This window comes from Myotis daubentonii, chromosome 1, assembly GCF_963259705.1.
Source record: "Myotis daubentonii chromosome 1, mMyoDau2.1, whole genome shotgun sequence".
In the NCBI taxonomy this organism is placed as follows: domain Eukaryota; kingdom Metazoa; phylum Chordata; class Mammalia; order Chiroptera; family Vespertilionidae; genus Myotis; species Myotis daubentonii.
Window position 1 is genome coordinate 108,227,406 of NC_081840.1, and position 24,559 is coordinate 108,251,964.

A 24,559-nucleotide genomic window follows, 5' to 3' on the forward strand; every position below is an offset into this window, starting at 1 on the left:
TAACCCCAGGGCATGGTATATAAATATTCTTGTTAAATAAACAGTGTCTCCCAGAGGAGCACCAGGTTGTAATAATGAAACCATAACTCCTGCAAGTGGTTATGAAGTCAACCCAGAGTCAGCCTTCCTGATGCAAAGGCTAAAATAACCTTCCTGAGTACCGGGGGCTTCTTTTTTAACTAAGGGCAGGCACCCGAATTTCCTGTTGCAATGATGCAGAAATGAGGTGAGGTCAGAGGCTGTTTTTAAAGTCCTGGAAGGAACTTCCTCAGCGGTCTGAAGACCCTCCGCTGTTCAATCCTTTTATATTATTTATTTTTGGTCTGGAATGACGCCGAAACAGCAGAGCCAACCCTGCTTTCCCTGTGACTCCGGAACTGGCCCACACCGCGCAGTAAGACGCCCCCGACTCGTGGTACCGCCTGCGGGGAAATCAGAGGCTTGCAGAAGCTGCAGGGTTCTGGATGCGGTCCCTAACCCGAGGCTGTGGTTGCGAGGTACTAACGTTAGTTTCCGTGGGCGATGGATTCCGGGATACCGCGGCCAAGCGAGAGCCCGGGCGGGGCTGACCCGGAGGTTCGCCACCTGAGCAGTCGGGACCCGCGGGCTGCTCCAGGGGCCTCCAGTCCGCCAGCGGCGGGAGCAGGTGCCTTCCTCACTGGGTCCTCGCGGCCAGTCACCGTGGAGACGGGCCGATCTGCAGCTGAATTCCCGCCCTCCATGGAACTTTACCTCCGAGAACGCACACTCCCGCCTTTCTTTTTCTCCTCCCGCCCCCGCTTCCCCCAGCAGGCACCCGCCCCCCTCCTCTCTGTCGCCCCCTCCCGGACTGCGTCTTGCCGGGCGGACCCAGCTCGTTGCCCGCCCCTTAAGAACGGGACGCGCAGTTTCTCAATGGAGTCGCGGGGGGCTCGGGCAGCCGCGGGGGTGGCAGTGAGTCGGGAGGGAGGCGCGACATTCCGTCTCTTCCCTCTGCCCCTGGCCGTGGCCTGAGGCGCAGAGGTGGCTGGCGGGTGGCCGGACCGCAGCCGAAGGACCCGTCACGCTCGGTAGGAGCGGGGCGCCGCCGCCGAGGCCTTCACCGTTCTTCCTTTCCTCCTCTTTCCTCCGGATCGGCTTTCAGCTCTTCGCCGGCACTGTTTTCCGGGAGGAGAAAATACACACGGATTTCCGCCCAGAAGACGGCGACACCGGGGAGCCTTCGGCGAGGAGACAACGGCGCCGGGCGCAGCATGCACGGGCCGGCCCCGCACTGCTGAGCCGCGTCGCGCTCCCGAGCCGGCTCTGTTCGCGGCGGCGGCGGGATGGAGCCCGCGACCGCGCCCCAGGCCGACATGGCGCCGGAGCTGACCCCGGAGGAGGAGCAGGTAAGCGGGCCGGGGTGTTGGGCCTGTCGGAGCCCGGGGGCCCCGCGCCCCAGCCCGCGGCGGCCTCCCTCGTCGGCCGCGCCCCTGCCGCCCTCCCCCGAAACGGGCCTCCTCCCCACCCCACCCCCCCGCTCCGGCCGCCCCCGGCCCCCACGTTTGCAGAGCTCCTTGCCTCTGGCCTCTCCTTCCTATACAGGTTTTGCTGCTTTCTGTGCGCATTTGTGTTTTCTAGGGCAAAAAAGCCCCAGTTGGGGGCAGGGCTCCTGCGGGGACCGTCTGCCCTCCCGAGGAAGCCCTCGGTTTCCAGATGAGCCCCGCGGGCCTCGGGCAGCGCCCTGGCCGCCTGCGGGGCACATTCTGGAAGGTCCGGGCCTTCCCACGCCCTCGAAGTCTCCGGCCTGGACCTTCCTGTTCTGCACGCCCACTTCCCTACCCCGTCTGATTCCGGTCTCCATCTTTCCGGAGCCTACTTTGAGCTCCATTGTCCCTAAGCGCTTGTGACCGTCATCCCAGGAGGAAGTGGTTTGCGGTGTCATTTTGAGGGCGTGGGTAGGGGAAAAGCCGGGCCTTTTACCCCCTCTCTCACATTTTTGCGGGACAGACCGGCACCACACCTTCTGAGAAGATGGGAGTCCTACAGATTTTTCCCTGCCTCTTTCTTGGCACTACCCATACCCGGCCTTAGCCATGCTCAGATAGAGTCATATGGTCTGATTCCATATTTTAATAGAAAAAATCTGAGATAAGATGGTCACCCATTTCAAACTCTCCAGACCTTGTTCCCAAGAACCACATTTGATAGTACTGTTTCTAGTATGGAGACAATCTGGTTCTACAAACCAATATTGGTTAATGGGCTTGTTTAATACTTGATTGTTTAAAAACCCGTTTCTCCTCATTTGTGGAGATGACATTTTTTATATTTAGCCGCAGACCACAGTCTTTCCTTTTGACGTTTTGAGATAAAATCAGCACCGGGGAAAAAAAGAATTCTGCTTTGTACAAGCCATGGTAACATTCTGGTAACTGCAGTTGAGCATTAATAAAATGCTACTCAGGGCTTAGTGCAAGCAAGGGGCCAAGGAACCAAGCCTGCCAGAATTAGAGAAATACTTCAGTACTAAGGTATGATGTGTTAGATTGATTTTAAAGGGGCAAAACTCTTTCATTCACATATTTGGGGGGGGTTACCCAGATTTGAAGTTTCTATGTTTCTAAGACTTAACGGCATCAGTATTCCACTATGAAGATGGCATTAGGTTGCAAATTAAAAAATTAAAACCAAGGAAAGCAAATATTAAACTATTGATAAGGTATTGATAAAGTGGTTTAGTACAAATGGTTTATATCAAATGAATGTGATGGGTATTAACAAGGACTAGATGGAAACAACTGTTTTCTACTGGCATTTCACAATGTTGAAACAAACATAAAAGCAGCATAGTTCCAAGTATTATAGTTCCAATTATTGCAATGTTTGATAAAATTTCATATTTTACTTTAATATCATGGAAGAGTACTCTTACCTGTAAAGATGTCTTTAAAGTATTTACATTAAACAGCAAATGGGTGTAGTCTTATAATAGTAGTCATCATAGGAAATAACACATTTATTCCATAATGTTAGTCCATTGCTCAAACTGATTTTAGAACTCATCTAGAATTTATTTCAAAGCTGTGGCGGAATCTAATCTAATAAAAGAGAAACATGCAAATTGACTGCACCTCTGCTACGGCCAAGCCATGCCCACCAGCCAATCAGAGGGACTATATGCAAATTAACCCAACCAAGATGGCAGCTGGCAGCCACAGAGCTGGAGCAAGCAGAAGGCTTGGTTGCCCCAGTGATGGAGGAAGCCAAGCTTCCTGCCTGCCCTGGCTGGCGGTGGCCTCTGCTAAATGCAACAAAGTTTTAATTATAGAAGATAAATAAACTCCACATACCTGTTTCCAGCCAGCCTCCATTGAGAGCTTGGGCGGCTGGGGGCTGTGGCCAGCCTGCAAACAGTTATCAGCCCCTCACCCAGGCAGGCCAAGAACCCCAGCGGGGACCCACACCCTGAAGGGGCTGTGGCCAGCCTGCAAACAGCTATCAGCCCCTCACCCAGGCTGGCCAGGCACCCCAGCGGGACCCCCACCCTGATCCAGGACACCCTTCAGGGAAAACCAGCCGGCCCCCACCCATATACCAGGCCTCTATCCTATATAATAAAAGGGTAATATGCAAATTGACCCTAACAGCAGAAAGACTGGGAATGACTGGTCACTATGACACACACTGACCACTAGGGGGCAGACGCTCAATGCAGGAGCTGCCCCCTGGTGGTCAGTGCTCTCCCACAGGGGGAGCTCTGCTTAGCCACAAGCCAGGCTGATGGCTGCCAGTACAGTGGTAGTGGTGGGAGCCTCTCCCGCTTCCTCAGCAGTGCTAAGGATGTTCGACTGCAGCTTAGGCCTGCTCCCCACTGGCAAGTGGACACCCCTTGAGGGCTCCTGGGCTGCCAGAGGGATGTCTGACTGCCAGCTTAGGCCCAATCCCCCCAGGGAACGGGCCTAAGCCAGCAGGTGGTCATCCACCTAGGGCTCCCAGACTGCGAGAGGGCACAGGCCGGGCTGAGGGACCCCCCCCCCCGAGTGCACAATTTTTGTGCACCGGGCCTCTAGTCCTATATAATAAAAGCCTAATATGCAAATAGACCTAATGGCGGAACTACGGGTGGAACAACCGGTTGCTATGACGTGCACTGACCACCAGGGTTCAGACGCTCAATGACCACCTTGGTGGTCAGTGTGCTCAGCCAGAAGCAGGGCTCATGGCTGGTGAGTGCAACTGCTGTGGAGGGAGCTTCTCTTACTTCCACGGCAGCGCTAAGGAGCAGCGAGCCAAGTGATAAGAAGCGAGGGGTTCCAGACTGTGAGAGGGTGCAGGCCAGGCTGAGGGACCCTCCCTCCCTCCCCCAGTGCACAAATATTGTGGACCGGGCCTCTAGTCTTTGAAATATTTTCAATGTTGGAAAAATCTTGTACTTTTGAGAGGCAATTCGATTTTTGGAAATAGCAAAAAATCCTTTGGAACACTATTTCAAAAGTAAAGTAGGGGATGAAACTGGGTTAAAGCAAAACTGAAATGCATTTAGGCCTTCTTTGGGGTGTGGAAATTGTCTTACAGATGTTTCTGGAGCAGATCCCGCCTGAATGGTATCTACCTCCCATACAGTCATGTGAATCAGAAACCCAGAACTATTCATGGACACTGCTCTCTCTCAGCCCAGGTATATTATATATACACTAGAGGCCCGGTGCACGGAATCTGTGCAGTGTTGGGGGGCATGGTCTGCGGGAATCAGCCCACTGTGGGAATGCTACTCATCCCGATCAGCTGAGTGGCTGTGGACCCACCCTCTGAGTGGCTGCTTCTGCAGCGGGAGCAGGTCAGCTGAGTGGCGCTCCCACTGTGGGAGTGCACTGTCCACTAGGGGGCAGCTCCTACATTGCGCTTTTACCCTGGTGGTCAGTGTGCATCATAGCGACTGGTCATTGGTCCTTCTGCCGTTCAATCACTGGGCTTGTATTATATAGGACAGTGATGGTGAACCTATGACGTGTGTCAGAGGTGACACGCGAACTCATTTTTTTGGTTAATTTTTCTGTTAAATGGCATTTAAATATGTAAAATAAATATCAAAAATATAAGTCTTTGTTTTACTATGGTTGCAAATATCAAAAAATTTCTATATGTGACATGGCACCAGAGTTAAGTTAGGATTTTTCAAAATGCTGACATGCCAAGCTCAAAGGTTCACCATCACTGATATAGGATCATCAGGTTTTTCTGAATATCTCTTGAATTCTTTGATTTCTTCCACCGCCACCTTTATCACCCTAGTCCCTAAGCTACTTCATATCCTGACAGAATTTCTGTTTCCTACCTGACCCATCTATATTTCTTAGCTATTATTCCAGGGGCCAAAGGCAAACTGCAGATCTGATTGCATCTTCCCTTTAGCCTACCTGTCCCCCAAATAAGCATTTATAAAAAAACCTTCAGTGACTTTTACATTGCTCTTGGAGTCATTACAACTCTTGAATATGATGTGCAAAGCCTCAGCCTTTGAGTGATCTAGAACCCTAGCTAATTCTCACACCTCATCTTTGCTCCAGGCACACTGGCCTTTTTTTTTTTTTTTTTAACATATATTTTATTGATTTTTTACAGAGAGGAAGGGAGAGGAATAGAGAGTTAGAAACATCGATGAGAGAGAGAAACATCGATCAGCCGCCTCCTGCACACTCGCACTGGCCTTTTGATCCTGCCTTTTGCCCATTTCCTGCTTCCCTCTGCCTGTAAATACCCTCCACTGCTAACTCCCTCTTCATCCTTTAGCTCTCAGATTTCACTTTCTCTGGAAGGCCTTCCTTGATGTCCCTAGTTAGGTTAGGTCTCTGTTACTGGTTCTCAGAGTAATATGTACTGTCCTTTATATCACTTACGACAAGTTTACATTCTGTGCGATTGCATGACCAGAAGCTCTATGAGGATTGGAACTGTGTCTGCTTTTGCTTACCATCATAGGCACATTGTCTAGCATAATGACTGGTCCCTAATGGACATTCAGAAAATTCTTGTGGAATGAATTAAAGTAATCCTGTATGTGATTTATACACAGATAGCATTTATACACAGATAGCATCTCCTTTTAGAATGGCTTATGTCTCTTCTGCATGCATGGTCTAGACCAGCCGTGGGCAAACTATGGCCTGCCGGCTGGATCCGCCCTGTTTGAAATGAATAAAACTAAAAAAAAAAAAAAGACTGTACCCTTTTATGTAATGATGTTTACTTTGAATTTATATTAGTTAGTTAGTTAATACAAACACTCCATCCGTGCTTTTGTTCCGGCCCTCCGGTCCAGTTTAAGAACCCATTGTGGCCCTCGAGTCAAAAAGTTTGCCCACCCCTGGTCTAGACAAATAAAATAAAAAAATAAGAAAGAAAATAAGGACATTGCTTATTTTGATATGTGTTGAAGGTCATTATTATTACTTTACCAGTGGCCTGGTGCACGGATTCATGCACATTGAAAGGAAATTAATTAGAAGAAAGATTTGGGTGTTAATTACGTTACTGCAAAAAATTACATGTCGAAATAGTATATGTCATACCTATATATATAAAAGGTTAAGCGTCTGTCCGACTGTCTGACCAGCTGCTACCTATGATGCGCACTCAACGCTCAAAGCAGGAGCTGCTGAGCTGCAGTGACTTGGCAGCAGTGGAACTTTGCAAAGTGCCCTGTTGCACAATGGGACCCTTTGGGGGATGTCAAAGAGCTCGTTTCGGACGGATCCCCGCAGGCCAGGCCAACGGACCCCACTTAACAGAGGGACCCCGCTCACTCTGCAGACACCCTTCGAGCTGCAGTGCCACCCCAGGTGCAGTTGCCGGGGGAGGGACCATGAGAGGTTGGCTCCAGGGCATGTCCAGCCCGTCTAGCCCAGTCCTGCCCTGCTGGCTACCTTCTAATTAATTTCCTTTCAATGTGCACGAATCTGTGCACCGGGCTACTAGTAGCATTATAAAATTAAAACACTCGTGTGATTGGCACCAGCGAGAGCTTTATATGTATCACGCATGCGCGAGTCAACGTTTATTTTTATTTTATTTTATTTTTTTAATATATATTTTATTGGTTTTTCACAGAGAGGAAGGGAGAGGGATAGAGAGTTAAAAACATTGATGAGAGAGAGAGAAACATCGATTAGCTGCTTCCTGCACACTCCCCACTGGGGATGTGCCCGCAACCAAGGTACATGCCCTTGACTGGAATCGAACCTGGGTCCTTTGAGTCCGCAGGCCAACGCTCTATCCACTCAGCCAAACCGGTTAGGGCTCAACGTTTATTTTTAAACTAGAGGCCTGGTGCACGGATTTCTGCACCGGTGGGGTCCCTTGGCCTGGCCTGTGGGGATTAGTGGACTTCTGCACCACCACAGCCAGCCTTACCCGCCAGCTCATGGGGCAGCAGCCTGTTGTCCGCATCGATCCCACACAGCACATAGTGCACGAAGCGGCAGGCGGCAGGAAGGAGCCCAGCTCCCACTCATCCCGGCCCCGCTGTGCCAGCCACCGCCGCTCGGGTGCACAGGGGGTGTCCGCGGAGAGGCTCGTACCCCTGCAGCTGTGCTCACCAGCTGTCAGCCTGGTGTCTGGTGCCCACCTGTCTGTCAGCTGAGTGGCACTCCTGCTGTGGGGGCGCACTGACCACCAGGGGGCAGCTCCTGCGTTGAGTGTCTGCCCCCTGGTCATAGCTACCAGCCAGTCGTCGGTTGTCTAGTTGTCCGGTCATCCGGTCGCTTAGGCTTTTATATATATAGATTGCCAGTGCGTGTCATATATACTGGCTGGTTGGTCGGTCGTACATATGTATGGTGGTCACTTAGCCTTTTATATATATTGACTAAAGGCCCGGTGCATGAAAATTCGTGCACTGGGGGGGGGGTCCCTCAGCCTGGCTTGCCCCCTCTCACAGTCCAGGAGCCTTCAGGGGATGTCCTACTGATATCCTGGCAGGGAGCGGGCCGAAGCTGCAGTCTGGCCTCTGTGGGAGGTGACCAGGCAATCATGGGAAGGCACTGCCCCCATCACCCCGTTGCTGCTGCCACTGCCGGCTGCCGCAGCTGCCGGCCCTCGGCCCTCGCTTCTTAGCTCTGGTCTTGCCCCCCACACACTGGTGGGTGGAGGGTGATCTGGGGCCAGGCTGGCTGGGGGAGGGGCTGTGGGAGGTTGAGGCACAGCAGGTCGCACCCTGTCCAGCCCCTGTGGAGGCGTGGCACTGGGACTGGGCCGCACCGCTGCCTCTGTGGCTGCCTCTGCGGAAGGTTCTGCACTGGGACCGGGACTGCGCAGCCCCCTCTCCTGCTGCCTCTGCGGAAGGGCCCACACCAAGGCCTCTCCTGTGCCGCTGCCTCTCCCGCGCTGCCTCTGTGAAAGGGGTGGTGGGGCCGCAGCAGCAGCGCCACCTCCTCTCCCAAGGCGGCACCGCCTCTGCTCCTGCCCCCTCGGCGCTGTTGCCTCCTCCACTCCCGCAACATTTCTAGGGTGTCTACTGTGGTGTCACCAACCAAGGATAGCTCACTGGGCAATGCACTCCTGTTGGGGTATTTAGCTGTGGTAGCATTGCATGTTTGGGGTTCCCCAAGTGTCCCTGATCTATGGAGCTGACCATGTGACTGGGAGTCCTGGGTTGGGAGAACCAATCTGGGGGAGACATGGTGTGGTGAAGGCTGGGGCATATCCATGGTGATGGGTTGGAATGTGGAGGCTGGGACTGGGGTCTGGAGACTGGACAGGGGCCAGAGATCTCACCTGGCTACTGAGGGATGTGGCCATTTGCTGGCCAAAGAGGTGAGGACTGTGGTTCTCTGAGAGCATGTGCTGCTGGGGCTTATGGGGTTTGTTAGGTCCGTGCTGACAGGAGACAGGCCAAGAGATGTAGTGAGAGTTTTAGAAATTTTATTTTTAATACACACCAGTATATCCATTTCAGCAAGCAAGAGTAGGGAGGGCAGGATATTTATGTCTCTGTGTGGGTCGGATGTAGGTGCAGGCGGTTGCAGGAAGCTGGGTCTAGCATTGCTTTTCTCAGCTGCTTAGCTTCTCTTGTGACACCTGAGATGAAAATAACAGGAATACAGCAGAGTGGGCAGGAGCCTCAAGTGGGGACAATAGAAAAGTACTGAGCACAGGGAAGAAACTGAGAACAGGGGAAAGGTACAGAGTATGCCTAACAGGGTTTGGCTGGCCTGGGACCAGAATCACACTTGAGACCCTTCAGGCCACAGGACCATGCTCCAAGCACTGATCCAAACTGGCCAGGCCTAATTTTGTGGGTTTTAATATAGACATATATGTTTGGTTTTGATGATGCTTTTAAAATATGATTTAAGCCCTGGCTGTTTGGCTCAGTGGATTGAGCGTCAGCCTGTGGACTGAAGAGTTCCAGGTTCAATTCTGGTCAAGGGCACATGTTCAGGTTGCGGGCCCAATCTCCAGTAGGGGGTGTGCAGGAGGCAGCTGATCAATGATATTTTCTCATCACTGATGTTTCTCTCTCTCTCTTCCTTTTCCTTCCTCTCTGAAGTCAATAAAAAGATATTTTAAAAAAAAATTTCTTGCCTGGCCATTGTGGATCAGTGGTTGAACATAGACCTATGAACCAGGAGTTTACGGGTTCGATTCCTGGTCAGGGTACAATAGGTGACTGTCCGACCGTCTGGGTTGCGGGCTCGATCCCCAGTGTGGGGCGTGTAGGAGGCAGCTGATCAATGATTTTCTCATCATTGATGTTTTTATCTCTCTCTCCTCCCTTCCTCTCTGAAATAAAAAAAAAATACATATATTAAAATATTCTTAAATTCTTAATTATTTTGTTTTATTTTTTAAATCTTCACCCAAGAATATGTTCTTATTAATTTTTAGAGAGAAAGGAAAGGGGGGAGGAGAGAGAGAGAACCATTGATCAGTTGCCTCCCATAAAAGCCCTGACTAGGGATTGAACCTGCAACCAGGTATGTGGCCTGATGGGAATCAAACCTGCAACCTTTGGTATACAGGATAGTGCTCCAACCAACTGTTTCACCAGGCCAGGGCTATGATTTATTTTTTCAATTACAGTTGATATTACATTAGTTTTATGTATATATCATCATATAATTTACTAATTGATACCCCCATAAGTCTGGTACCTACCTGGCACCATGTATTATTGATTTTACTAGAGGCCCGTTGCACGACATTCGTGCACTCAGGACGGGGCTGGGGGGTTCCCTCAGCCCAGCCTGCACCCTCTCGCAGTCTGGGAGACCTTGAGGGATGTCCAACTTCCCGGCTTCTGGCTGAGCAGCGCCCCCGCTGTGGGAGCGCACTGACTACCAGGGGGCAGCTCCTGCATTGAGCGGCTGCCCCCTGGTGGTCAGTGCACGTCATAGCGACCAGTCATTCTGCTGTTTGGTTGATTTGCGTATTAGCCTTTTATTATATAGGATACCCTATGGTGTAACTATACATTCCCATGACTGTTTTTAAGTGAGGCATTATTATTTTTTTAAAGTATTTTTATTGATTTCAGAGAGGAAGGGAGAGGGAGGGAGAGGTAGAAACATCAATGATAAGAGAGAATCATCTCCTACTGGGTATCGAGCCCGAAAACCCAGGCATGTGACCTGACCAGGAATCAAACCATGACCTCCTGGTTTATAGGTTGATGCCCAACAACTGAACCACACTGGCCAGGCTAAATGAGGCATTATTTTACTTTTTATTGAATTTATTAGAATGACACTGGTTAACAAAATTATATGGGATTCTGGTGCACAATTCTGCAACACATCATCTTCCTTGTGACTATTTTGTAACTGCCAATTTGTACTTTTTAATCTCCTCACCTATTTTACCTATCCTCCCAATTCCCCTCTTCTCTGGCAATCATCAGTTTGTTCTTTGTATCTATGAGTCTGTTTCTGTTTTGTTTATATTATTTTTTAGATTCCACATATAACTAAAATCATATGATATTTATCTTTCCCAGCCTAACTCATTTATTTTTATTATTTATTTGTTTGTCAATTTTGACCTGAGGATATTTTTTCCATTGCTTTTTTAGGGAGAATTGGAGGGAGGGAGGAGGAGAGAGACAGAGAGAGAAAGAGAGAGACACAGCCATTGGTTGCCTCCTGTACATGCCCCAACCAGGGCTGGGAATCTAACCTGCAACCCAGGTATATGCCCTTGACTAGGAATCAAACCTGAGACCCCTCGTGTGAGGGCCAGTGCTCTAACCACTGAGCACACTACCCAGCACTAGGTTTTAATTTAATTTATTTTTTTAAAAAATATGTCCTTATTGATTTTAAAGAGAGGAAGGGAATGGGGTAGAGAGACAGAAACATTGATGAGAGGGTCACTGTTTCCTTGTTAATTTTTTATTTGGAAAAGTCTATCCAGTGAAGTCAATGGGGTGTTACAGTCCCCTGCTCTGACTGTATTGTTGTTAATCTTGCCCTTAACATCCTCTAGAAGTTTTTTTTTAATATATTTAGGTGCTCCTATAGTGGGTGCATATATGTTTATCAGGGTTATATCCTCCTGTTGGATCTATCCCTTTAGTATTAAGTAGTGATCTTTGTTTTCTCTTATGATAGCCTCATTTTGAAGTCTCTTTTGTCAGATATGAGTATTGTTACCCCAGAATTTTTGTCTTTTCCATTTGCATGGAAAATTTTTTTACATCCCTTCACTCTCATCCTCTGGGAGTCTTTTGTTCTTCAGTTGGTTTCTTGTAGACAGCATATAGTTGGGTCATGTTTTTGCATCCATTCAGCAACCCGGTGTCTTTTGACTGGAGCATTATCTATTACATTTAAGGTTATTATTGATAGGTACTTATTTATTGCCATTTTAATTCTGTATGCCTAGGTTTCTCTCTTTTTCTTCTCATTACAGTAATCCCTTTAGCATTTCTGGTAATGCTGGCTTCTTGGTGATGAACTCCTTTAGCCTTTTTTAGTCTGAGAAGCTCTTTATTTCACTGTCTATTTTGAATGATAGTCTTGCTGGATATAGTAATCTTAGTTTCAGATCTTTGTTTTCTACTACCTTTAGAACTTCATTCCATTCCCTCCTGGCCTGTAGAGTTGTTGATGAGAAATCAGATGACAATATCAAGGGAGTTACTTTGTAGCTGACAGTTTGCTTTTATCATGCTAACTCTAAGATTCTCTCTTTGAGTGCAGAATCTCAGAGGGAACAGGGAACGCAAGGGAAGGTGGATGGGAGGAAGGTAATCAGTGAGGGACCTTGTATGCATATATGCGTGGCCCATGAACACAGACAATGGGGCAATGAGGGCCTGTGGCCAGGAGTGGGTGTGGGCTGGAGGAGGTCAATAGGGGGAAAAAGGGACATATGTAATATTTTCAACAATAAAGAATTATTTTTAAAAAAGATTATTTCTTTGTCTTTAATTTTTGGCATTTTAATTAGTATGTGTCAGGGTCTATTTCAGTTGTTCTTGCTTGCGACTCTCTCTGCCTCCTGAACTTGTGTGACTTTTTCCTTTACCAGATTAGGGAAGTTTTCTGCCATTATTTCTTCAAACATGTTATCTTTCTGCCTCTTCTGGCACACCTACTATTCTAATATTATTACGTTTCACATTGTCCCACAGCTCCCTTAAGTTAGTTGTCGTCCTGGTTTTTAATTGTTTTTTCTTTTTGGTTCTCTGATTGAGTGATTTTTTTTCAACTCTGTCTTCTAATTCACTGACTCTATCCTCAGCTTCCCCTAATCTGCTGTGTATTCCTTCCAATGTGTTCTTTATTTGTGCTATGTCATTCTTTTTTTTTTTTTTATTAAATCTTTATTGTTCAGATTATTACATTTGTTCCTCTTTTTTCCCCCCCATAACTCCCCTCCTTCCAGTTCCCACCCCACTCTCCGCCCTCACTCCCCACCCACTGTCCTCATCCATAGGTGCACGATTTTTGTCCAGTCTCTTCCTGCATCTCCCACACCTCTTTCCCCCCCAAGAATAGTCAGTCCATTCCCTTTCTATGTCCCTGATTCTATTATAATCAACAGTTCATTCTGTTCATCAGATTATTTATTCACTTGATTTTTAGATTCACTTGTTGATAGATGTGTATTTGTTGTTCATAATTTGTATCTTTACCTTTTTCTTCTTCTTCCTCTTCTTAAAGAATACCTTTCAGCATTTCATATAATCCTGGTTTGGTGGTGATGAACTCCTTTAGCTTTTCCTTGTCTGTGAAGCTCTTTATCTGACCTTCAATTCTGAATGATAACTTTGCTGGATAAAGTAACCTTGGTTGTAGGTTCTTGGTATTCATCACTTTGAATATTTCTTGCCACTCCCTTCTGGCCTGCAAAGTTTCTGTTGAGAAATCGGCTGACAGTCATATGGGTATTCCCTTGTAGGTAACTGAGTTTCTTTCTCTTGCTGCTTTTAAGATTCTCTCTTTGTCTTTTGCTCTTGGCATTTTAATTCTGATGTGTCTTGGTGTGGTCCTCTTTGGATTCCTTTTGTTTGGGGTTCTCTGCGCTTCCTGGACTTGTAAGTCTTTCTTTCACCAGGTAGGGGAAGTTTTCTGTCATTATTTCTTCGAATAGGTTTTCAATATCTTGCTCTCTCTCATCTTCTGGCACCCCTATAATTCGGATGTTGGTGCTCTTGAAGCTGTCCCAGAGGCTCATTACACTATCTTCGTATTTTTGGATTCTTTTTTCATTTTGCTTTTCCGGTTGGGTGTTTTTTGCTTCTTCGCATTTCAAATCTTTGACTTGATTCTTGCGCTCCTCTGGTCTGCTGTTGGGAGTCTGTATAGTATTCATTATTTCAGTCAGTGTATGCTTAATTTCTAGTTGGTTCTTTATCATAACATCGAGGGTCTCATTAGATTTCTTGTAGATCTCATTAAGTTTATCAGCGGCTTCTAGACAGTTCTTGAGAGACCTTAAAAGTGTGGTTCTGAACTCTATATCTTCCATTGACAATTCTGTCCTGTTTCTTTGTCTCTGCATTTTTTTAATGCTTTCTTGGTGCACCTCCTAGTGGTCTTTGTGCGCAGTCTTGTTGTAGTTAAGCCTTGATTATTGTAGTTAATACTGGGGGGATTTGACTTCCAGGCCAACTGGCTGTCTGTGCTATGTCATTCTTTATTTCTGTTTTCATTGTTAATATATCTTTTCTCATGCTGTTGAGCATTTTTACCATCATTACCTTGAACTCTCTATCAGATAAATTTTTTTTATCTCCATTTCATTTATCGCTTCTTCTGGAGCATTCTCTTGTTTTTCATTTGAGGTATTTTTTTTTTTTTTTGGTCTTCATTTTGGCTGCATGTTTAGGTTTGTGACTACATATTAGGTAGATCTGCTACACCGCTCTATCATTAGTGCAGGACAGTGTCAAATGCTGTTTCTGACTAATTAGATCAGGCAAAGGCTGAAAGCCTCCAGAGACCAACCTCTGCCTGTAGACTGACTGGATTCAGGCTTGAGTAGCCCTCAGGCAATTGTCCTCAGGTGTGGTAAGGGTTTTCTTCCAACAGGGTGGGGCAACTGCTTCTGCCTGGAGGCTAATTGTTATTCTGTCTCTCCTTTTTTTTTTTTTTAATATATTTTATTGATTTTTTACAGAGAGGAAGGGAGAGAGATAGAGAGTTAGAAACATCGATGAGATAGAAACATTGATCAGCTGCCTCCTGCACATCTCCTACTGGGGATGTGCCCGCAACCCAGGTACATGCCCTTGGCCGGAATCAAACCTGGGACCTTTCAGTCCACAGGCCGACGCTCCATCCACTGAGCCAAACCGGTTTCGGCTTATTCTGTCTCTTAATGGGCCTCAGAAACTCCACACCTTGGGGCAAGGTGTTTTCCAATAGGGTGGTCAACTGATTTTCCCCCAGGCAAAACCCTTTTGTAGCAAATGTCTGTGTGAGAAAGATGACCTCTGCAGTGTGAGGGAATGAATTAGCACAGGAAACCAGGGTGCCTACCTTCTGAGCTCTAACCCCAGAGCCCTCAACCCTGGCTCCTGCTCACGCAGCTCCAGTCCACTCCGCCCTCCCTCTGCCAGAGTGGCTGCAGAGGGAATTTTGTGTGTTGGTCCTTAAGAGGGTGACTGCATTTCCAGCTGTCTTTACCTGACAGAGAGCAACCCTGCTGCTTTTCACCACCAGATATGTGGCCACCTTTCTCAGTTTTGGTGACCTCTGATGGGTGGCCCAACTTGGGAATTAGACCCCAGAGTTGTCAGTGGCCACCCCCTAGATCTGAGATATCTCTCTGGACCTTCAGCTGCTATCTATGGGAGCCTGGCCAGTCCTTTCACACCTCTGCCCTTCCTATCAGTCTATATGGTCTCCACTTTCCGTCCTTGGTTATAAGTGTTCTTTCCAGCTAGTCTTATGTTGATTATTCAGGATTTTTTTTTTTTTTTTTTGTATTTTACTTGTAATTCCAGTTTGACCCTGGGAGATTGTCTGTGTAGTACCCACTTACTCCACTGCCACTTTTTTTCTCAAAATATTTTAATTTCAGAGAGGAAGGGAGAGAGAGAGAGAGAGAGAGAGAGAGAGAGAGACAGAAACATCAATGATGAAAGAGAATCCCTGCCCTGGCCGGCTTGGCTCAGTGGATAGAGCGTTGGCCTGCGGATTGAAGGGTCCCAGATTCGATTCAGGCCAAGGGCACATGCCTGGGTTGCGGGCTTGATCCCCCGTGGGGGGCGTGAAGGAGGCAGCCAATGAATGATTCTCTCTCATCATTGATGTTTCTATCTCTCCTCCCTTCTTCTCTGAAATCAATAAAGAAATATATTAAAAAAAAAAAAAAAGGGAATTCCTGGTCAGCTGCTTCCTGTGTGCCCCCTACTGGGGATTAAGCCCACAACCTGGGCATGTGCCCTTGACCGGAATCGAACCTGGGACCCTTCAGTCTGCAGGTCAGCGTTCTATCCATTGAGCCAAATGGCTGGGGCTCCATCACCATTTTTAATCTCAAGCTTTAAGTTTTTAAAAGGAACACCAAAGGAAGCCTTGATGTATCAGGGCAAGCTTCTTAGAGGAGGTGATTTTTGAGCTGAGTCCCAAGGGGACTACCCTGCTTGTATCCCGTCTGGGTAGCCAGAATATGAAACTGGACAACCAGTTGGTCTGGGCTTCCTGTCACTACTTGAGCCAATTCAGCAGAGACCTCTTCTTTTTCTTTTGTACAGGAGAAATAACTATTTTTGGAGCCAAATATGAAGAATATTATCTCACCGAAGTATAAAAACCAAGGTGTTTTTGTATCAGGACTACATTCTTTTTTTATGTTTAATATGCTGGCAAAATTGTAAATTTGGAAGTGTGATGGGTAATTTCTACACATTAGTACTAGTCTTTATTCTTACTATGTTACTAATTATCCTAATTTTACTTTCCTAAAGTATATACTCACATTTGTAACTGGATCTGAAATTTTTGAATTTACTAAATTATAATTAACTTGACCACTGTGGGTAGTTAAAAATATTTTATGGTGCCCTATCCAGTTTGGCTCAGTGGAAGGGTGATTGAAGGGTTCTGGGTTCGATTCCAGTCAAGGGCATGTAACTTGGTTGCAGGCTTGATCCCTGGCTCTGGTTGGGGCGCATGTGATAGGCAACCAATCAATGTGTCTTTCTCATATCGATGTTTCACTCTATCTAAAAATCAATGGAAAATATCCTTAAGTGAGGATTAACAAAAAAATATATATGTATTTTATGTTATATGCCTATATTCTTAAGTTCTATGTCTGTGTAACTAACAGAAGTTAAGTGAGGCTCCTTAGGTTACATCCTTTTGGGCATAAGTTGTGAGAACTCTAATAAACCATAAAACAAAGACTTTTAACTAGGATTCTGAGGATTTTTGAATTCAGCAGGTACAGCCTTTCACTGTCTTTTTCTTTTTACATGGATTTCCCAAATAGCGATTGATGGGATAGAATTATAGTTTTCTAACATACTTAGGCTTTTACTCATATTTTTATTTTAGACCAAAGAAGGTTGTAATAACTCATATAGTACTTTTCTCACATTAAAAAGAATTCATGAATTCTTTAAAGTTTTTGTAATGAAAATTCTAATATTTATTTTCAAAGGTTCTAAAGAAAATTCCTATTTTAAAGTTCATATTGTTTAGAGCTTCTAGCATTGTTAAAAGGATTAATAACCTAATGCATGTAGAGCACTTAGTCTGATTCTTACATAGTAAGCACTTCAGAAAGTTAGCCATTGTCATGACATTCTCTGTCTTCGAATAGTAAAATATTTTAGAGCTAAGTTAGCTTAAACCAATCCGAAGGGGGGGAAATATTCATATTCACCCGGGAACCATAATTTAGCATGGATTTTTAAGAATGCTAGAAAATAGTTATCTTGTAACTTTATAGTGTAGGTTTTTCAAAAACCTATTCTAATTCTGTCCTCTGGTTTGTGTTCTTATAATCTTCTAAACTAAAAGTTTATCTGCCTAGAAATTTTTGGCATTTTTTTCCAATGGCAGGGTTTTTGTCTTGGTTCTTGTGGCCAAGAACTTCTCTTTTCCCACAGCCTCAAATGTCCTATGCTAAATGTCAGCTGCTCTCTCCGGAAGTAGACATATGTCAAGGACCAAGTGATTTATAATATTAAGTTAAGGCTTTCCAGAGAGGCAAAGGAGAGGAGGCAGAGTTGAAGAATACTCATTATTTTTATTATTGCCAGTAACTAATGATATTGTAATTAGCAATTACATAAAAACCTCATTTGGTTATGAGAATTCTACTCTTAAATTTCTGAGCATATGAAGGGTCTTGGACTTTCCTGAGGAATCTGGATGTTTTCTGGCAGGAAGTTGACCTCAAGTACTTGTTGTTTTTTAAAAATATATTTTATTGATTTTTTACCGAGAGGAAGGTAGAGGGATAGAGAGTTAGAAACATTCCACTGGGGATGCGCCCACAATCAAGGTACATGGCCTTGACTGGGATCGAACCTGGAACCCTTCAGTCTGCAGGCCGATGCTCTATCACTGAGCCAAACCGGTTAGGGCCAAGTACTTGTTTTTTAAATTAATTAATTAAAAGTTAATTATTTTTGTTATTAATCCTCATTGAGGATATTTTTCCATTTATTTATTTACATTTTATTGATTCTTTACAGAGAGGAAGGGAGAGGGATAGAGAGTTAGAAACATCGATGAGAGAGAAACATTGATCAGCTGCCTCCTGCACACCCCCCACTGGGGATTTTCTGCAACCAAGGTACATGCCCCTGACTGGAATTAAACCTGGGACCCTTGAGTCCGCAGGCTGACGCTCTATCCACTAAGCCAAACCGGTTAGGGCCCATTGATTTTTTAGAGAGAGTGGAAGGGAGAGGGAGAGACAGAGAAACACTGATGTGAGAGAGATACATCGATTGGTTGCCTCCTGCATGCCCCTGACCAGGGCCAGGAGCCTGCAACTGAGGGATGTGCTCTTGCCGGAATAGAACCCGAGACCCTTCAGTCCACAGGCCGACTCACTATCCACTGAGCCAAACCAGCTAGGGCTTAAGCACCCTTTTATAGCAGAATGGCTGGCCCGCTGCAGTGTCAAGATTAGACATCACCTCCCCAAACTGATTATTTGTTCAAATACTAAAATCCTAGTGCAATTTCAGCCACTTCACACCTATCCTACTGTGCCTTGATGTCTCAGACAACTGGGGTACTTTCTTTTTCCAAACCAAATGCTATTACATTTCTCCATATACACACCTCCACTCAAGAGCTGCTTTGTTGCTTCTTTCGGCATTGGAATAGTCATTGTTTTGTATAACTCTTCCCCTGGAGTAGGGACAGATATTTCTAGAACAGTCAGTTTAGCCTGCACTCTTCAGTGCTGGAGGGCCTATACATACTGGAATGAGCCTTTTCATATCTGATTTTGAAAAAGACTCTTGAGAACCTAACTGAGATGGCATGGGGATTAAAAAAGAGTTACAGTAAGTTCCTACTTTTTAGGTTAAAGGTAGATCTTTGGTTAACACATTTATTATTCAAATATGTGCCTTCTGATACTGGTTTCTTGTCTCCTCCCCCACCCCCCTTTATTTTTAAAAATATATTTTATTGATTTTTTTCAGAGAGGAAGGGAGAGGGACAGAGAGTTAGAAACATTGATGAGAGAGAAACATCGATCAGCTGCCTCCTGCACACCCCCTACTGGGGATGTGCCTGCAACCAAGGTACATGCCCTTGACTGGAATCGAACCTGGGACCCTTCAGTCCACAGGCCGATGCTCTATCCACTAGGCCACACCGGTAAGGGCTTCCCCCCCCCTTTTTAAAAAGTATGTTTTTATTGATTTCAGAGAGGAAGGGAGAAGGAGAGAGAGAGAAACATCAATGATGAGAGAGAATCACTGATTGGCTGCCTCCTGCATGGCCCCTACTGGGGACCGAGCCTGCAACTAGGCATATGCCCTGACTGGGAATCGAACCCTGGCCTCCTGGTTCATAGAATCGTGATGCTCAACCACTGAGCCATGCTGGCCTGGCTTTTTCTTCTTTTTTTAAAATTGATTTTAGGGAGAGGAAGAGAGAAAGAAAAATGTCCATTTGTTGATCCACTTATTTATGCATTCATTTGTTGATTCTTATATGTGCCCTGACCAGGGTTTGAACCCACAACCTTGGTGTATCAGGACAATGCCTCAGATACTGGTTTCAGTGACTGACTTCACATACCAGGGCCTCAGATACTGGTTTCAGTGACTGACTTCACATACTGAAAAACTCTAGTCTAAAATTTAATTATTTTGCAGTATAATCATCACAGAGGATAAAAGGAGCCATTTCCACAGTCTTTGCAGGGGTTTTGAGAAATGGGGGTATCTTATATGACAAGCTGAACACTACTACTGAGCCATGCCATGGAGTGATAACAATGGGAAGTGTCACTTCTGCTTTCCTCTTCAAATGTTTCTGAAGTTGCTATGAAGTGTCTTAGTTCCTCCAGTGAGTGAGATGATTATTATGTATCAATCCCTTTTCCTTTTCAGGTTAATGTAGACTGAAAGGAAGGTTTTACAGATCGTAAACAGAAAGACAATTTGTTCCTTCAGCAATCATTTATTGTCTATTGCTGTGTGCCAGTTCCTTTTTCAGCATGGGTTAGGGGTTCTCTGTCCTTATGGAATTCTCCTCTAGTTCTCTCTAATCAGTTCTTGAATTGTGGGTATCCGTTAAGGAGGAGGACCTCTTATGCACAGTGAGGACAGGGAATCGATCTCTGTATTTTTAGTGCACATTGTGAAATTTCAAAAATGTTTGCTAAAGAATGAGTGAAACTGTATTGAAATTATTTATTCCTCACTCAGCCCATGAATTGGGCATTGTTTTGCTTAGGATGGCTGGTTATCTGTATGATTTAGGGATGATGTTCAGAGGTGTTCATAATTTACCAAGGAATGCCGCACTGGGACTGAAACTCTTCTGATTAAATACAGGGTTCTCTCTAGTAAGTTTCATCTATCTTAACCATGTGTTTCTATATTTGCCATACCTATACATATAAACCAGAAACAGCACTCTCTTGGCATTTTTGGGTTGAACATTCCTGGTTTTAGCCATTCACAAGTTTCCCTACAGTGATGTGGCTACATTGTTCTTAGTTGCTTATTGTACATTCATTTATGAAAGAAATTATATGCTTTAATGGGGTTGGTGAACTGAAGGGTTCATATCTATGGTTGTACCTCTCAAAATGTCAATTAAAAAAATATCTCCCTCAGCCAGTGGAGTCAGTGGTTTAGCGTTGAAAAAATAATGGCTCTTATTCTAAGCAGTTTACAGGTTTTAATTCATTTTTTTTTACTGTGATAAAATATACATCAGCCAGGCTGGTGTGTTTCAGTGGTTGAGCATCGACCTATGGAACAGGAGGTCACAGGTTGTATTCCCAGTCAGGGCATGTGCCAGGGTTGCAGACTCCATCCCCAGTGGGGAGCGTGCAGGAGACAACCAATCAATGATTCTCTCTCATCATTGCTATTTCTAGCTCTCTTTCCCTCTCCTTTCCTCTCTGAAGTCAATAAAAACATAACAATTAAAAAAATAAAATATACATAATATCTATTATTTTTAAAATTCCTAAGTATAGCCCAACCACAGTGATTAGAGCGTTGGCCCTTGGACTGAAGGGTCTTGGGTTCGATTCCAGTCAAGGGCACATACCCTGGTTGCAGGTTCAATCTCCAGTTGGGGTGAGTCCAGGAGACAGCCAATCAATGTGTCTCTCTCATCGATGTTTCTAACTCTCTATCCCTCTCCCATCCTCTCTGTAAAAAATCAATAAAATATATTTTTAAAAAAACCACATAAAACCAATAAAAACATTTTTGAAGATATATTTTTATTGATTTCAGAGAGGAAGGCAGAGGGAGAGAGAGAAACATTAGTGATGAGAGAGAATCATTGATCGGCCGCGCCACGCATGCCCCCTACTGGGAACCAAGCCCGCAACCCAGGCATGTGCCCTTAACCAAATCAATCCCGGGACCCTTCAGTTTGCAAGCTGATGCTTCATCCACTGAGCTAAATCAGGTAGGGCAATAAAAACATATTTTTTTAAAATTCATAAAGTATACAATTCAGTGGTATTAAATACATTCACAATGATGGGTAACCATTACCACTATCTATACCCAAAACTTCTTCATCACCCACAACAGAAACTATTAAACAATAACCCCCCCTTCCCATGTTCCCCCTGCTCCTGGTATTCTACCTTCTGTCTCTATGAATCACCTATTTAAGGGACCTCGTATAAGTAGAATCACACACTTGTCTTTCTGTGTCTGGCTTATTTCAGTAAGCATAATGTTATCAAGGGCCATCCATATTGCAGCATATATCAAAATTTCATTCCTTTTTAAGGTTGAATAATGTACATTAAATTTTTATTTATTCATCTGTCCATGGACACTTAGGTTGCTTCTACCTTTCAGCTATTGTGAATAGTGTTGTTATGTCATAAACTACAAGTATCTATTCCAGTGCCTCCTTTCAATTACTCTGAATATACATCTCAGAGTGCAATTGCTGGGTCATATGGAAATTCTGTTTAATCTTTTGAGAAACTGTCAGTTTTCCACAGTGGCTGCACTATTTTACATTCCCATTGCCACCAGGAATACCAACACTTTTTTTAAAAATTATAACCATCCTGATTGGTAGTGCTTAGCCACTATTATTATCACAAGTTTTGATATGGCCTTTTTACCAATACTTGTAGCACTATAAGGACAGCATGACAACAAATCAGAGGTTCCGACTAGTTTTCAGGTTCAAGTGGTCTTAGCGGTTTCATTCAAAACATATTTCCAGTTGCTTCTAATTTTCTCACAAAACCATCTTCAAAGCTAGCATTTGCCTCGATTGATAACAACTAGGAAAGAAAATGACTCCTTGGATGGCTAAAGAAAAAAAGATGGCTTTCCACTTTTTAAAAAAAACTCTCATACCTTAATTCCAAATAATGCTGAGTTTTACCTATAGATGAAATGGTGCACTGGCATTCAGTTCAATAAATGTCAAATGGCTCCAGCCGGTGTAGCTCAGTGGTTGAACTTCGGCCTATGAACCAGGAGGTCAGGGTTTGATTCCCAGTCAGGCACATGCCCAGGTTGTGGGCTGATCCCCAGTGCGGAGTGTGTAATGATTCTCTCTCATCATTGATATTTCTCTCTCCTTCTTCCTTCTTCTCTAAAACAAAAAAATATTTTTTAAAAATGTAAAATGGTTTTTCTAAAATATTTATAATTAAAATCTAAAAGGATTTATTTAAAAAAAAAAATATATTGGAAGTTCCTGGCCAGATAGTTCATTGGTTAGAGTGTTGTCCAATAAGCCAAGGTTACAGGTTTGATCTTCGGTCAAGGCAAATACACAGGGGGCAACCAATCCTATCTAATAAAGAGGGAATATGCTAATTGACCCTCATGCTGTCACAAAGATGGTGGTGCCCACAGCCAATAAGGAGGGAATATGCTAACTGACTGCCCAGCCCTCAAAGATAGCGGTGCCAACAGCCACAAGATGGTGGCGCTCTGTGTGCCTGCCTATGGAGTCCCCTAGTCCCCTCAGCTCCCCAGATGCCCAGGGCCACCCAAGGTGCAGGTGACCAGGGCCGGCCGAGGCTTGCGCTGCCGGCAGTGGCAGCAGCAGCAGAGGTGTGATGGGGCATTGCCTTCCCGTGATCGCCGCCATCTTTGAGGGCGTGACAGTCTCTCTCTCTCTCTCTCTCTCTCTCCCCCACTTCCTCTCTGAAATTAATAAAAATATTTTGAGAAAAAAAATGGCAGTGGAGTAAGTGGGTACTATACAGACACTCTCCCAGGGTCAAACTGGAATTACAAGTAAAATACAAAAAAAAATCCTGAATAATCAACATAAGACTAGCTGGAATGAACACTTATAACCAAGGACGGAAAGTGGAGACCGCATAGACTAGTAGGAAGGGCAGAGGTGTGAAAGGCCTGGCTAGGCTCCCATAGACAGCAGCTGAAGGTCCAGAGAGATATCTCAGATCTGGGGGGTGGCCACTGACAACTCTGGGGTCTAATTCCCAAGCTGGGCCACCCATCAGAGTCACCAAAACTGAGAAAGGTGGCCACATATCTGGTGGTGAAAAGCAGCAGGGTTGCTCTCTGTCAGGTAAAGACAGCTGGAAATGCAGTCACCCTCTTAAAGGACCAACACACAAAATTGACCCTCATGCTGTCACAAAGATGGTGGTGCCCACAGCCAATAAGGAGGGAATATGCTGCCCTGACTGGTTTGGCTCAGTGGATAGAGCGTCAGCCTGTGGACTGAAGGGTCCCAGGTTCGATTCCAGTCAAGGGCATGTACGTTGGTTGGGGGCACATCCCCAGTAGGGGGTGTGTAGGAGGCAGCTGATCGATGTTTCTCTCTCATCGATATTTCTAACTCTCTATCTCTCTCCCTTCCTCTCTGTAAAAAAAATCAATAAAATATTTTTTATTGATTTTTTTAAAATATATATTTTATTGATTTTTTACAGAGAGGAAGGGAGAGAGATAGAGAGTTAGAAACATCGATGAGAGAGAATCATCGATCAGCTGCCTCCTGCACATCTCCTACTGGGGATATGCCCGCAACCCAGGTACATGCCCTTGACCGGAATCGAACCGGGGACCTCTCAGTCCCAGGCCGACGCTCTATCCACTGAGCCAAACTGGTTTCGGCAATAAAATATTTTTTAGAAAGGAGGGAATATGCTAACTGACTGCCCCGCCTTCAAAGATGGCGGCGCCCAGAGCCAATAAGCAGGGAATATGCTAATTGACTGTCATGCCCTCAAAGATGGTGGCGATCACGGGAAGGTGATGCCCCATCACACCTCTGCTGCTGCTGTCACTGCCGGCAGTGCAAGCGTCGGCTGGCCCTGGTTACCTGCACCTTGGGCAGCCCTGGGCATCTGGGGGGCTGAGGGGACTGGGGGACTCCGGAGGCAGGCACGCAGAGCACCGCCATATGACCCAGCAATTGCACTCTGAGATGTATATTCAGAGTAATTGAAAGGAGGCACTGGAATA

General features: G+C 45.4%; 1 protein-coding gene across 2 annotated transcripts in view; it reads left to right on the forward strand.

The window, feature by feature from the left end:
• The first annotated feature begins 813 nt into the window (after positions 1-813).
• The window catches only part of PTPN9 (protein tyrosine phosphatase non-receptor type 9), a 202,965-nt gene continuing 179,219 nt past the window's right edge, over positions 814-24,559 (forward strand). The window contains exon 1 of one of the 2 annotated variants that reach the window (XM_059656349.1): positions 814-1,367. In XM_059656349.1, coding sequence (XP_059512332.1) covers positions 1,305-1,367 — 63 coding nt within the window. In that variant the 5' untranslated portion in view covers positions 814-1,304. The remainder of the gene's footprint in view (positions 1,368-24,559) is intronic. The other variant, XM_059656331.1, reaches the window with a different exon arrangement.